The sequence below is a fragment of the Crocodylus porosus genome, unplaced genomic scaffold, assembly GCF_001723895.1.
Source record: "Crocodylus porosus isolate Cpor-Errol unplaced genomic scaffold, CroPor_comp1, whole genome shotgun sequence".
Taxonomy (NCBI): domain Eukaryota; kingdom Metazoa; phylum Chordata; order Crocodylia; family Crocodylidae; genus Crocodylus; species Crocodylus porosus.
Window position 1 is genome coordinate 33,023,696 of NW_017728914.1, and position 14,915 is coordinate 33,038,610.

At 44.9% G+C, this 14,915-nt stretch overlaps 2 protein-coding genes across 2 annotated transcripts in view; both read right to left on the bottom strand.

Moving 5' to 3' along the window:
- TBC1D9B (TBC1 domain family member 9B) overlaps nt 1-1,420 on the bottom strand; it is a 32,048-nt gene extending 30,628 nt beyond the window's left edge. The window contains exon 1 of the mRNA XM_019534736.1: nt 1,313-1,420. Within this exon, the coding sequence (XP_019390281.1) occupies nt 1,313-1,420 (108 nt within the window). The remainder of the gene's footprint in view (nt 1-1,312) is intronic.
- Nucleotides 1,421-4,547: 3,127 nt separating this feature from the next.
- RNF130 (ring finger protein 130) overlaps nt 4,548-14,915 on the bottom strand; it is a 77,110-nt gene continuing 66,742 nt past the window's right edge. Inside the window, exon 8 of the mRNA XM_019535208.1 lies at nt 4,548-14,548. Coding sequence (XP_019390753.1) covers nt 14,439-14,548 — 110 coding nt within the window. The 3' untranslated portion in view covers nt 4,548-14,438. The remainder of the gene's footprint in view (nt 14,549-14,915) is intronic.

The window sequence follows — 14,915 nt, forward strand, 5'->3', positions numbered from 1 at the left end:
CCTCGCGGGTGGGGAGAGGCCCGGTACCACCCATGAACCGGGGGCCTGGGGGAGTTTCCCCATCTCCGTGAAATCCTATGAAATAGGGACTGCAGGAGAACTTTTAATGTCTTTTCTCCCATGCTCAATTAAGGGAGTTCGGCCTGAAAGCTTGCCCTTCAAGACTTTGGGGGGGACGGACAACATCTTGTTGGGTTAATCAAAGATGTCATCGCTACTAGGAGTCCACCAAAGGGCATTTCTGTCGACGCGTTTCACGGGGCACGAGGACGGCACGCCTGGCTGGGCAGGGCTTCGAGAGGTGATGAGGACAGCGCGGGCACGAAGGGAGGACCGGTCTGTCGCTCACCTGGGATGACGAGGCCCATGGCCCATAGCCTGGTCAAGTCATTAACTGAGCACAGGGAGGAGGCTGGAGGCTTGAGCTTTTGAGCTGTAGCATTGCGGTGCTTTCAGTGCTGCATATCCCATACGCCCGTCCTCCTATTCGCATGTACTGCGGAGAGAGCAAGGATACCCCTTCCTACAAGCACCTGCCGCTGCGCCTGTGTGATGGACGGCACCGCACGCAACCCCTGCTCTTCCCTCAAGCCGTCTCCCTCAAGTTATCTACACGGCTTGGAGGAGCAAGCAGCAGCCTAACGAGCCCCTAATGCTAACGTGACACTCCACAGAAGGAAGCACAGCGACTTCATGGCTGTTGAGAGGGCATTCTCCATTCATATATATATATATTTTTTTTTTTTTTTTTCTTTGTACAGGTTAATCCGGAAAACCTGGTTGTCCCTCCTCTACGGCTGCAAAGTGGTTGCAGCAAGACCTGCTTTACAGAGGGCATTAGCTGGACCCTTGCTGATTTCCTATTTTGAACTGAAATGTCCCTGTGCCAGCACAGCTATAATTTGACAGACTAATGCACTTATATAGTAAAATATCAGGCAGATGAAATATCTTCCTGCACAGACCCCTTGGGATCCATTGAATCTGATATTAACTAACACTGATTATTTAAATGCTCTTTCCGGTCATATACACTGTAATTTATTGGCAGGAGATGCCAAATGTTGCTTTATAAGTGGCAGTGGCCTTTTTTCCTAAACTCCTGCTCTCAGCTTTTTTTCTGGGCCTTTATCTCTGGTTTCCTGCAGAAGCGCCAGTCTCTTGGGGAGACAGAAACATGCTTATTTTGTTGTCAGGAAGCTATTTGGGGCTCAACCCCGCTGCAAAACCTATGACCCTGGCCTTCTCAGTGTTTATGTGCGAGTGGGGTTTTCTGGCTACTTGGTGTACATTTCCTGGAGTACCTACTTGCCTTGCTGGGAATGTAGGAAGAAATATTCTTCTTCTGCTTGAAAACGGCAAAAGCCAGCCTACTAGTTTCCCTCTCCAGCTTTGGGATTCCAAAGCTTTTTGGAACCATTTTGCCTGTGGATTCAGGTTTATTTTTTGTTACTCATTTTTCATGCCCTTGGCATGTTAGTCCACGGCATTTTGAAGGACAAATTCAGCAACAAAGCAGGAAGAGGACAAGCAGCATATGTTTTCCACAGAGAATTTACTGGGCTTTCTGTATTATTTTTATAACCACTGCTAAGCTCCAAAATGCTGGGAGAAAGTGATTGCCATTCTCACACGCAGAGCTCCCAGGGAGGCAGCAGTGGTTTGTTTGCTTGAGCGTGTAAACCACACAAGGCTGGGAACATTTATTTTCAGAGCCCAAATCCTAGCTGGAGCCTTCACATGTTACCATCATATAAACATTTATTGCCTGACTGAGCTGTTGAGGGCCTGTGCTCAACCTGATAGCATTGCTGCATTTGAATGCAATGCAATAACTTTTGAACATTGCATCTGATACAAGGAGTGTTAAGCGGCAGGAGGCAGAACCCTACTGATCTGAAGAGTAATGGCTAAACCAGAGGAGGAAAGATGAGACCACACTAACCCCCTGCCATCTCATTAGCAGGGTCAGAGCTTCCAGAACTTCTATAATTACCTAGAGATCAAAGGGCAAATTAATAGGATCCATTAGTACCTAAAAATGTAAATGCACCACAACCTTCTCTCTGCCCTGTAGCAGTGAAGGGAAAGGGGACTGGACACTCCAGTATGGGGGGGGGTGGGAAGACACAGAGGGGTCTGGCCTAAGGGAAGAAGCAGAGGGTTGCAGCAAGTCCCTGAAACAGGGAGATGGAGGCTGGTGCACACGGAGCGGTGGAGGAAGCTTCAGTAGCAAGGAGGTCCTGAGACAATAGCCACAACCAACCAGATGACACCAACTGACATTTAAAATATGCTAGTCCAAACCTAGACCTTCAACTCGCACAGATACTGCAGGAAGAAGATTCCTTTTCACGTGTAGGGCCACATGTTGTAGAGCAGGCCGCCTTCAGTCCTTGTGTTTCTTGGTGAATGATGCCAAATGCCTCCAGCCCTGCTCCGAGGAGGTACCAGCTCTTGGGGGAAGGGCTGCAGGTCCACCAGCTTTGTTAGTGTTCACCTGCAAGTAGCATTTTTAATCCCTGTGTTCACCGTACAAAGACTCAGAACCACTTTCTGCGACTAGCCATCCCAGGTGCCTCCCAGTGACAATGCCAGGAATCCGTGACAAGTGAGGTGCCTTTGGAAAGTGGGTGAAGATCAGCTGCCTCTTTCAGTGTACTCCACAAAGATTTTTGTAACGAAACAGGCTTTACAGAAGGATTCAAATAAATCATAAGTCAGTTGACAGATCTGGGGAGGCTTGCTAAAGGAAACAGTTCTGCTGGCATACAAACAGAGCACAGACATTTTATTTTTCACATGCTTAAGCAGAATGTGTGCAGATTTGGGGAACAGAAGCCACCGACTTCCTTACAGAAAGGATGGAGTATTTTGCCCCTTTGCCTGTAGCGCTAAGATTTTGCTAAGACATCTCCATTGTCAGTGCTAGTTAGTGTTGCCATGAAGACAGGCAGCCCGCTTGCCCCTGCTGCTCTGTATCCTGCAAAAAATGTATCGTTTGCCCAGTGCTATTCTCATGAGCACATTTGAGACTGAAACCCAGAGAGCAGTGGCTGGGCCCATGCCAAGGAGAGCACGTGGAGGTGTTGGGAGGTGCTGTTATCTAGTATTATGCAGCATGAAGTAGTTATGTCCAAAAGCCCTGATCCAAAGCCCACTCAAATTAACAAGTCTTCGCTGTCCACAACAAGCTTTGATCAAGGCCTGCAATCATTTGGCCATACACATGGGAATATCAAACTTGATTCTCTTTTAAAGAGGCTCAGTGACCACCTCCTCCACATTTACAGCAAATGTTTGCTTTTCTTGGAACAGGGCACAGTAATGGATCCTTCATGCGGGGTGGCCAATGGCAATGAGTAGTGACCATTGAAGTCACTGGCAAAGTATTATGAATGGGATTTAGAGGTCCTGAACTGGTCCAGATCCAGTGGTGCCAATTGCAACCTCTGACGCTTAGCAGCCCAGTAAATCCAGAAAGGTGCTTTTTGTAAATGACTTGGTCCAAACTGCTGTTGTGTCCCAGTGGAAGTGGCCCTAGAGAGGGCAAGATACCCTGTCAAAGGGTTTTACAAAATTGCTTTGCTTCAGCTGTGCAGCAGTCCTGGGCTTTCCTGGATTTAAAGGAGCCAGGGGTAAGATTTAGTAGAAACAACATCTGCTTTTTGATCGTGACATTTTATTACCTTCACAGCACCTCTCACCTTGGCAGCCAAGTGCTGTGATACAGACTGTTAACACTGTACAAACACCACAGTGCTGCACACAGCGGGCACCTGAGAAACTTGTCGTATGCTCATCAGCTCATTTCAATCAAAGAGCAATATCATGCAGAGGCTCTACATGGCCCGATAATGGCCAGGCAAGTGACGGGCTGCGATTACCGCTAGCAATTGCCATAAGATTGCTCACACAACTCCACTGCGCTGTAAGTTTCTTTTCTTGTTGCTTCCATCCTTCCTTCTCCTCCTGCTTGTTATACGGCATCTTCTACGTCAAACTCTTTGGCACCATTCTGTCTGCATTCAAACACTGCTTAGTACAATGGGGCCCCCAACTGGTGGAGACTTCTAGGCAACTACTACAATCCATCACAGCAGTAATAATGTTCCTTAGACAGGAGATAAAGCCAGTTCTGCCAGGGGATCTTTAACCAAGACATGCCAAACTGACCCAAAAATCAACACACTCAGTGAACGGGATGTTCTCATCTTCCCACAGGCTTAGGCACCCAACCTACGGAAACACACCAAGCAGGGAGAGCTTGTGTTTTTAAATAGCTTTTTATTGAAATGTATTACATTAGCAAACCCACCTATAGGTATACACTATTGACATATACCACGCAGCTACAATACAGTATTATACTTACATCAAAATATGTAGACCAAAAGGTTCTGCCGCTACAATTTCACAAGGGCTCAAAAGATCCGCTCGTCAAGAGGCGCACACGCCACCTGAACACGCCTGTTGTGCTCTACGTGTGGCCACAGTCCACTATCATTTTGCAAGACTTGTAGTAGTAGCTCATTTGCATTTTTCGATTATATAATCATACCGATAGTCAACCCCATGGCAAAAAATGGAACGCACAGAACCTGCCTTTTCATTTCATATGTGCGCACACACACACACACACACACACAAATCTGTTGATTTATTTTCTCTTTAGTCCAAAAATTCCTAAAGAGGTTTCCCTGTCTACTGCTATAGTAGCCTGGTTTCCACTCTGTGGACTCTGTGCATAGTTAACCATGGGCAATAACAGGTGATTCCAAACAGACACAAAGACACAAGAAGCATTTTGAATTTTACATCCACTTGTAACTGCTGTGGAATAAATTTCCCTTCACCTGTTCAAAAAGGGCAACACCCCTGGTCTATAGGGCTAATGACAGGGCTGATCACCATGGTGTCTTAAGTGCAGATGTAAAGGATAAGAACAGGCCACCTCAAATGCATTTTGGTGGCGGCATTTCCTTTTCTTGGCAACCACGCATGGGTTTTGCATGTGTTCCTTCGGTACTTGCAAGAGGTGGAGGGGAAGGAGGCCACTGCTGCTGGCTACTGTTACACTGTTCCCTCTCTAGCCAGCCATCTCCCAGGCGGATGCTATTGTAACACTTGATAAATATGAGTAGGTGATTGCTTTGTCCTCTTTCCTAAATGCACTAAGCTTTGCTGGCCTTGGAAGCAAGAGCCAAGGTAATTCCCAAAACAGAGATTTCTGTGCAGAGGTATGCAGGAGTTGTTGAGCCTCTGCCCTGCCTTAGTAGAGGCTATTTTTTTCTAAGTTTTTTTTCTCTAATTCAGTGCAATTTAGCAATTCACCTGTTTGTCATCTGCAAATTGATGGTCTCCAATGACTTGAGACCCATGTACTTTTCATCATTTGACTCATCCTCAGATTGCCAGCGATTCAACACTTGGGATTCAGGACAGCATGTTTTAGCAGTCAAATTGCTTCCATCATATTTGCCTTCTGTCAACTGTTGACAAGGTTCATTATTAAGCCAAGGAGCTTCTGGTCTTTAGTGAGGTACAAGTGTGTCCTGTATTCTGAACCTTCCAAGAAAGCAAGTTCTAGGAACAACCATAGTCAAGCAAACAAAAAGCAGAAGAACACAAACAGCAGCAAAGGAAGCAAACTTCCTATCAGAGTAAATACACAGAACAGATCACAGGCTGGGGTGAAAATTATCCATAGCTCTTCAGAGGCTGATGTGTAAAGAAAGCTGAGGACAATGGAAAAAGATAAATCAGACAGGTTATGACCAGCCAAGAACAAGCAAATAAATAACTGTGTGCACTTATACAGCACCTTCCCACTAAGGAGTTCAAAGCACTTTACAGATATTGCCAAAATAAGCCTCACATCAGCCTTGTAAGGTAGGCATTTTACCCGCCTTACAGATTGGCACACAGATGAAGAGCATGACTTGCTCCGGACGTCTACAAAGGAACCAGGCATCTCTGTTCAGACCCCTCTTGGTTTCAAGGCTAATGCCTTACCCTCATGACTGCTGTCCCTCCATATCACTGATTAAAGGTAATCAAGGCCTTCCCTGTATTTACATCTTGCGACTGCCCAGGCATGCAAGGGCAAAGTTTCAATGCCCGTTGTGCTAATGTTACTGGCCTTGGCCCCGGAAGGACCACTACTGACCTACCGCTTGAGGACAAAGAGAAATACAATTCCTGTAAGCGTCTAGTTCTTATCTCATGATTCACTACAGAGCCCTCAACTGTGTCTGCTGCTGGGGGGAATTTCTGCAGCACAAGCTGGGCTCGTGGAGCAGGGATGTTACCGTACGGGTGCTGCATCTAGCAAGATGGACCCCAGTCTCAGCTGAGCACTAACATAGGAGATGCTCCAATGCAAAGAAAACCTCATTTAGGCAACACAAACCACTTGGCAGTCTAAATGGCTGCAAGTTTTCATTAACCAAAATCAACTCCAACTTATTCCCAAGCCCCCTGGAGCCTTTTGGTTTTGTTTTTATACAGCACTGGGCACAATGAGTTCTTGGTTCACGATTGGGACTCTTAGGCATGACCACAACAAATTGCATCCTAATTACTTCCTAAAAATTACTTCCACAATCCTAAGCGTCAAATTCCTTTCTCCTGGGGTTAATCCAGAGCTCCTCCGACCTGAGTGCATCTTCAGGAGGCGGGAGAGAGAAATGAAAGGCTCACTCAAAGCAAGCGACTCGAACCACCATCTGGTTTTATACGCTTTACTACTTTTACTGAAAGGGATGCAGCAGGGACTGGCTGCAGTGCCCCGGTGCACATTTGAGGGATTAATTCTTTTTCTTTTAGAAGGAACAGACTCATTGCTGCAGGGAAGGGAGAGAGTAGCTGAGGAAGGGAGTCAGCAGGGCATGAGCCAGGCGGGTAGAAACCTGACAACTGTTGTCAGATAAAAAAGCTGACTCGGGGAACATGCTTTGTTTCACTGAAAACCCACTGTCAAAGCGAGGTGTCCGTTTTTCAGATCTGAGCAACTGCAGCATAACCCCCCGCCCCCCCAAACTGAGAGAAAACGAAAGGACTGGTGTCTCCATTGTTCTAACAAGCAGAGGAAGGAGGGGAAAAAATAGGACAATGAAGCAATTTTCCAGCTGAGTCTCCAAGTGGCTCCACGCTGCTGTTCCCGCTAGATGTCACTGCACACAACCAAAATCCGTCGCAGGGGGAGTCCAGGAGCCAGCTCGCAAGACAGCAAGAGGCTGCAGTGCCTCTTCAGCTTCCTTGACTCATCCTGCAGGCTCCTCGCCGTTTCACTCGGTCGGTGGTAAAACAGACAGCTGCACCGTGACGGCGACGGGTTTCTCAGCACAATGTCTAGCCATCTGGACCTGGCAACCTTAGCTATTCCCGCCCTAGGAGAAATAACACACCCCTGCCCGGCACTGACAACGAAACAACAGGAGCAGGGCTTGGGCACTAGAGCCAGGCCCACCCTGGCGCTTGTTAGGAGAACACGAAATAGCTGTGTGATGAGAAAGCTGCTGGGTTCAGACAGCGGGAGTGGACAGATGTCCAACAGAGAGCAGAACGAACCTCTCTTTTGCAGACGGCACGTTGTGGGTTTGCCTGAGCCGTGTCTAAGATGTCACTCTAAGGGTGTGTTATCGTGTGCGTGCGTTTGCATGCACACCTGTGCTGTTGGCTGTTTAATTCTGTTCTGCGAAATGGGGAAAAAACCCCAGCTGCTGACATGGTGGCTACAGATCGCTGCCATGTGACAGGCATGTATCTCGTCATCTCAACCCACAACAGAGAGCCGGGCACAGGAAATGAACTCTACCCCGTTTCTTCATAATATTCATGTGCGTCTGTCTCATAAAAGCCTTCTTCATCACACAGGAAGGGGACTCAGGGTCATTCTCAAAAGCATGCCAAGAACTTACATCTTACTGAAATTCAGAGCCGTTCCTAAAGGCATCTGGAAACCTCACCCTCTCCAGAACAGAAGGAAGCATGCGGCTATTAACAAAGAAGGGCAGGGGAAATTTAATTTCGGAGGATTAAGAATACACGGGACCACTGCAGACTACTGAAAGAAGCTATTAAACAGAAGGCTGAAAAGCAATGTCGAATGATATTACTTGGTATTAGATGTACCAAGAGCCTTTCATCACAAGATCTCAAAGTACTTTACAAACAGCAGTTAACTCTCATGATGGCCCTGTGAGGTAAGGGAATATCATAAGCATTTTTGTGGGTCCACGACCACTAAACGGAGGTTATACGACTTTCCTAAAGGCAGCTGATGCTGGAGCCGGAGCCAGCTCCTAAGCATTACTGCTAGTCACTAGACAGCACAACGAGGGAGTACTGGACAGTTTTTTGATGTTTTCCCTGAATTACTTCATACAACACATGTACAGAGGTAAACTCTGCACCACCTTGACTCCCCACCCCAAATATTACACATGCTAGCTTCTCTGAAAATACTTTTACCCACATGCATGTGCACGCTCCTCTCCCCTTACTCTTGAGCCCGGTTTGCTAAAAAACTTTCAGTGAGAGAACAGACTTTGTGGTCTATGGAAAATGGGTCAAATGCTGACCCTACCACTTCCCGTAAGGTCAGGGTTTCATTCTCAGACTTGCATGCTGCATTTTTTTCAGTCCCCACCAAATAGCATTAACCCACACTTTCCAGGCAAGCTGCACAAATGAATTTAGCATCTAAGGAATACTTAACAGAAAGTCCTGCTCCAGCTTTCTGTGGGAAGGTAAATTTCCAGGGTCTCCCTGTTCCAACTGCTTTTCTTTCCTTTTGGAAACACACCAGCAGGGGCAGAGACCCTCCCTCACTCAAACTGGATTGCATATATTAGGTGTTTGGCACCAAAGGTCTTAGATTTGGAGATTTGCTTAAGTTTCTTAAAAAAAAAAAAAAGCACAACTCCTAAACACACAAAAAAGTAGTAATTTAACCATTAACTGCTCCCATGCACCAGCAAACAGCTTGCACAGAGCTGCCTGAAGTGAACTTCCGCTAGGATCTGCTGCCCTTGTACTTCAGCCTAGGTTTTTCAGGTACAGGGCAGTGCTCTAACCCTAAACACACACTGGCCACATGCAGACTGGACAATTAACTGCCCTGGTCTCTGCTGCAGCATGTCAGAGTGGCTGTTTCTGTATTCAAATGTAGGCTAAAGTCATTTGTTCTCCCAAGCTTTTGAACCAGCTTAAATGAGAACTACAATTGTTTGAGTTAACTTGCTCAATCACCTGCTCCTCACAGTAAATTTTGTGTCCATTTTTGTAAAGGAGAGAATGCCAAACCTCCCAGTAAAACCTTCTGTTGGCTTGTCCAATGTCGTTCAAACAGAGAGGAAGAGTGCAGATGCTTCATAATCTGTTTGGAAGTACTGTGGTCATTTCTTTCACTGGTACCCAATTGTTCTGGCTTTCATTTGGCTGAGACCGTGCAGCTAGTCCAAGCATGTCATTCTACAGTACTGGTGTTGTGCAACTGCTTTGACAATCTCTTTAAAAGCAAGAGAGATTGTTAAGACAGGTATTAAGATGTGAAGGAGCCTGTCCTGGAAAGCTTTTGTTCTCTAGAGCGGTGACACTAGTCTGACAACTACATCTTCACCTACTGGTGTGATCATGCAAGTCTTAGCAGGGACAGGAAGGAATAGCAGTCCATTAACAACGTGTTAGCCTGTTTCATCTTTCATTCGCTTCCCCAGCACCTGCGCATCTTTGGAAGCTGATGCGCTACTGCAGAAGCGTACAGCCCTGGCACGTCTCTTTCACCAGCAACACAACCAGAACATTTTGCTGACTATTATAGTTCTAACCTGAAGCAGATAAACTTGCCTTCTGAGGACTGATCCTGAGGTGCAGCTACCCTTCCCTCCCACTGACTGTTTCCAATCAGTTGTAGGCATCTGCTGTTCAAACCTGCTGTAGAAACTTTTCACTTCTGCCTCAGTACTGCTACTTTGCCCTTTGAAAGGAAGACACGCTGCAGGCGCAAGAATTCAAGGGGCCCCATCGTACCGGCAGACCACACTTCAAACAAAGCTCTCATTAGTGACACTATCAATGGAGTGCTTCAAAAATCCTGCCCCTCTAGAAACGCACACACTCACCCACCATCACATTGTCCTGATTGACTATCTGTGCCCTAATTCTGTGGACTTTTTAGCAGGGCTTAATATTTTCCCCATACAGAATCCCTTCCATATATATTTGATTCCTGTGTTTGCTCCATGGAAGAGTGCCTGCTTCTAACCATTTCACAGGCTTAATGAATGCAGCAAAAAGTAATGCTGGCTAGTAATTTAGGCCTACAAGTTAGGGATGGGGTTAAAAAAGCAAAAGATTCATCAGACCTGTTGTTTAAACAACTCCTTTTAAGTCTGTGCTCAGTTATTAACATTCTGATAGTGGAGAACAAATGCAGTAGACTGATGAGCCAATTACTGTTTGTAGCAGACCTGACAAAAAGGGCCTCTGTCAAGTTAAGCCTTGTTCAATACAACCACAGTATCCAAGTTAAAAATCCTAAGTCGGCTTTCATTGCCCAAGCTTAATGATGGAAATAAATAGAGCTGTTGCAAGGCAAATTAGATTTGAACATGCTTTCAAGTTTTAATAATTGATGATATTATTGGTAACAAGTAAAAAAAACAAACAAAAAACAACAACACCACCACCACACTGGTTTTTACACTAGCTTTAACTGGAGAGTATCCTTTAAAAATGCAAGCAAATCTTGATTTTATAAATGTCTCGGGAGAGGAGGGAGGCATGCAAAACTTTCCTGAAATTCACAGATTTGTAAAAACGGAGGGGAAATGCCATTTCTTAAAAAAGTACAAGGAAAAGGGAACTGCCATGAAATCCATAATATTGGTGCTTGTCTCTAAAACCTTTTGGTTTAAAAATTACTTCCTGGTGACTGGCACTTTGCAAATTTTGGGAGTTTACCAAGTATTTTACGTCTGAAGTGATTCAACCATGTGCAGCGTCACAGCAGGGGAAGCAACACCAAGATGCTGGCACCCAGTTCTTTTCAAAATACTATGGAAACCTCAGGCCTAAGAACACATCCCAGAAGAATAAGCCATGTCGCCTACACTGGTTCTTTCACATCCTTCATGTGACAGTGTAAAAGGATTCTCAGAATACCACGATAGGACATGCATTCAGGGATCAGTGCTTGGACTGGCACTTAAGCTTCACCAATACTTGGAGGTTTCCAAACGAGCATCAGTTATAACTGTCGGACCAACACACCCCTCAGTTCACTCATGTGACTTGTTGCAGCACCAACTCGCTCTTAAATTTGGCTGTCAAGTCCAGGTCTTCAAAAAGTATGAGTCAGGTCCCACAACATCACAAGACTGGATTAAAAAAACCCATAAGATCTGACAACACTGATAACATTTTCTGTTAAATTTTATTTCCTTTTTTTGTTTGTTTTTTGTGCCTTTAGGATTCATGTTTTTCAGCTTTTCTTTCCTACAATCACAAGGCATTAGCTGGCATAAATTACCACAGCTGGACCTGGATATCTACCTCTTATTTATTTGATTTTTTAAAAAAGCAGTGATTTTCACTGACTTGGATGATGCCAGCAGCCAGTCTTAGGAAACTTGCTAAATATGATGAGAGTTGGCAACACTGGCCAACTTAGTTAAAACCTCAGAAGTTAGTGCCAAGTTTCAACTAATCCATCGAAGCGATGCAAGAAAACTGACTTCACAGAAGACAGCAATGATTGATAAGCCCGCGGCATTCAGAGCGAGTGATCACTGGCCTAAGAGGATAAATATCACTTTCCAAAAGCCAGGTCCCTGGGAATATTGATGGGTTTTGTCTCTTGTTTTTGCTGTTCACTTGGGCAATGGGTTTTAAAGCCAAGATAGGAAACAACATTGTTCAAAGCTAGGGAGAGACTGCACCTCACCAAATGCTGCTCGGGCTTTTTTGTCTACCGACGGGGAAAACTGCCCTGGCTACAGCTCACCGTGGCCAGCCACCAACAGAGCTGCACTGGGGCAAATGCCTACATTAGACTCACAAAAGCTGCTGTAAGCTAGGATTTGCACAGTGCATTGTAACGCTGCATAAAACTGGAGTAAACTGCACTAGTGCAAATCACAGTTCATAGCAAATTTGCTTGCAGGCTGCATCCAGGGGCTGGATCAGCAGAACAGGCAAAACCTCAGAAGCTTATATGGAGCATTAGGTAACTAAGAGTGTAATCTGACTACTTCACCTTAATATTACAAGCTCTAGAAGAACTCCTTCTGTCCATGAAAGACAGGGATTTTACTTCTATGCATTTGCCTGATTTGGGAAAGTTTGCTGTTCTTATGGATCTGCCTGTAGGTATCATTCACAATCACGAACACAAGCGAGATCCAATCGGCTCCTACTGCATCCAAACTTGATGTTGGACTTCATAAACCACTCAGGTCACAGAGTTCTAGCTTGAGAAATCAGCTTCAGGACTTTAAACGGGGCCAACTTCTGCCTGATGTTCCAGATTTAAAAGAGGAACAATCAAATGCTGATGGTTGGCTTGTTATTACTTTGGGGAACAGGACTGGCCTCCTCACTCTCCCAGCCTTCAGTTCTGCATTCTCCGTGCTTTGTGGGAGAGCTTAGCGTTAAAACTGTGCTTCTTACAAAGTTTGGTTTTACAAAAGAGTTTCTAGGATTACTTGAATACGATAAAATTTATTTGGCAAATGTAAACAAGGGGCTGTAAGAGCTAAATCTCTTTAAACTCTGTGCCACCAAGTCTAGAATGATCAGAGATTAAATAAAGCTGACTCAGCAGCAGCAGCAGCGTCAAGTCAAAGTTTGATCGCTGAAGAGGACCACCTTCCTCACTTTATAGCAGTTGTTCGTTTTTTTTCCACATCTGCATTAGTGTCAAAGCTGAACCAAGCATCAGCTGAAGATGTGGGCTGAGACAACTCATTGCTAGACCAAGAGGGCAAGTTTCCCCATCCACAGCAGCAGGTGTTCACATTTAAAAGATAGCAGGACATTTCTTACCTCTTGTTTTGCTCTGCTATTTGTTCTAAGTCATTTCTATATAGAGTGAAGCTTTTTTTCACATTACAAAGGACACAAATGCATTTCTACACCTACAGTAACTCAGACTGCAATGAAGAAAATATTAACATTCATTAAACAACTATGCAGTGTCCGGTAGGAAAAGGTGCCTTCTAATGCACGCATTCACTCTCCAGGTCTGCTTCAAAAGGAACGTTTAACTGCTCGTTTAGAAAAATCTAGTCTTTCTTCTTCTTGCTTTCCATTTTTGCATTACTCTTTCAGAAACTTGAAAACAACATTCACTTCCCTACACTGCTTGTGTCACACTGGTAAAAAAAACACTGATTTTCCCTGCCAAGTGTCAAAGCAGTTGCTGCTTTTCTTGATTCTTCTGCTTTCTGCATTCACATTATTGATGTCAGCAGGAACAGGCATAGCTTTAAGGAGTTTGTTACTTAACTGCTGCAGTGAGAGAACAGGATAAGATGCTTAAGCCTTTTTCTCTGTATAAAGCCAACATGTTGGCTTTCAAAAAAATCTCAGTGAAAAAAATTGGTGGATTTTTTAAAAACCAAAAGGATAGCAATCGAGACTCCCGTGCAGTTCTCCAGAAGTCTGATGCTTTGAAGGAAATTCAAATGCTAGTCCAAAGAGCATCATCACCACACCTGCATTCAAGAGAGTTACTTGACAGGTGGCCTGGGAGAGGCTGCAGTTGTATTCTGCACAGGCAACTTTTGTCCAGCTTCAACAGGAACCAAAATTGAAGAATCGGTTATTGCAATCTTTTTCTGAAAACTGCGTTTGTAGTTTCTCCCATAGCATTAATGCCAGCCTGTTTTGCCATTGCTCAGAATTAAATGGATAGTCAGAAAGTCAATGCACTTGTACCAGTCCCTTCAAGAAAGGGAACATTTCACAATGAGTTAATGGAGAGGATGAAGAGAAATGGGAGTGCTTTTACCAGTAACTTGCAATCCTCTCCTCCCCCCAGTCCCATGTCTGATAGAGTCCAGCAAATAGCTGAACAACTAAAAAATGGGAATGGCATGCGCCTGGTTGAGACATGTCTTCAGGACAGAACTCAATGCTCAGGATCACGGCAAAGCCTCTTCCGGACAGACATGGCTTGGATGAATGCATCTAACTGCACTTTAACGCAGTGATTTTCACTGGCCGATCCAGTACGTGCACCTTATCATCTCAGAGGAGACATCTTCAGAAACCACCTCAGTTGAGCTTCATCTTTGTAACCTGGAAGCAGGGTTCATGTTCTGGAAAAAGCAGCTCCTCTTCAGACAAAGGACATCCATGGGAAGAGTACACAACAATAGCAGTGGGAAATGGAGAAAGGAAAAGTAACCGACACCCAACATGGATTCCTTTCAAGTTTTGTTCTCATCGTATATGTCCAAGACTGGCTCAATTGTTGAGAATTCACTCTCATAGACCAGGCTTCGAGGAGAGAGAGAATTGCGGTGAAAGAAGTGGCCACCTAGAAGAGACAGAACAGAGAAATGGCTGTTAGAAACACGTGCGAGTCTATACAACCAGACAAAAACCAAGAGCAAAGTCTTGTCTGCATTATTACCCATTCTTTTGCAAATAATTCAGTTCCAATCAAGAGCATAATGTACACACAAAAATTAACCTTCTCTTTAAAACACTGACCAGTACAAAAAAGAGGAAAGATAAGCATAAGAACTCCTAACTTTGTTGCATCCTTATTTTAGGAGAGTATAGGATTGAAAGCAATCATGTGTTTGGTACCACAACTGTTCAGTGTGGTCCTGCACTTCAAACATCCTCACCTTGCTTGCCTTCTCCCATGTATCATGCGCTTAGCTGTAATTAAGCTGTGT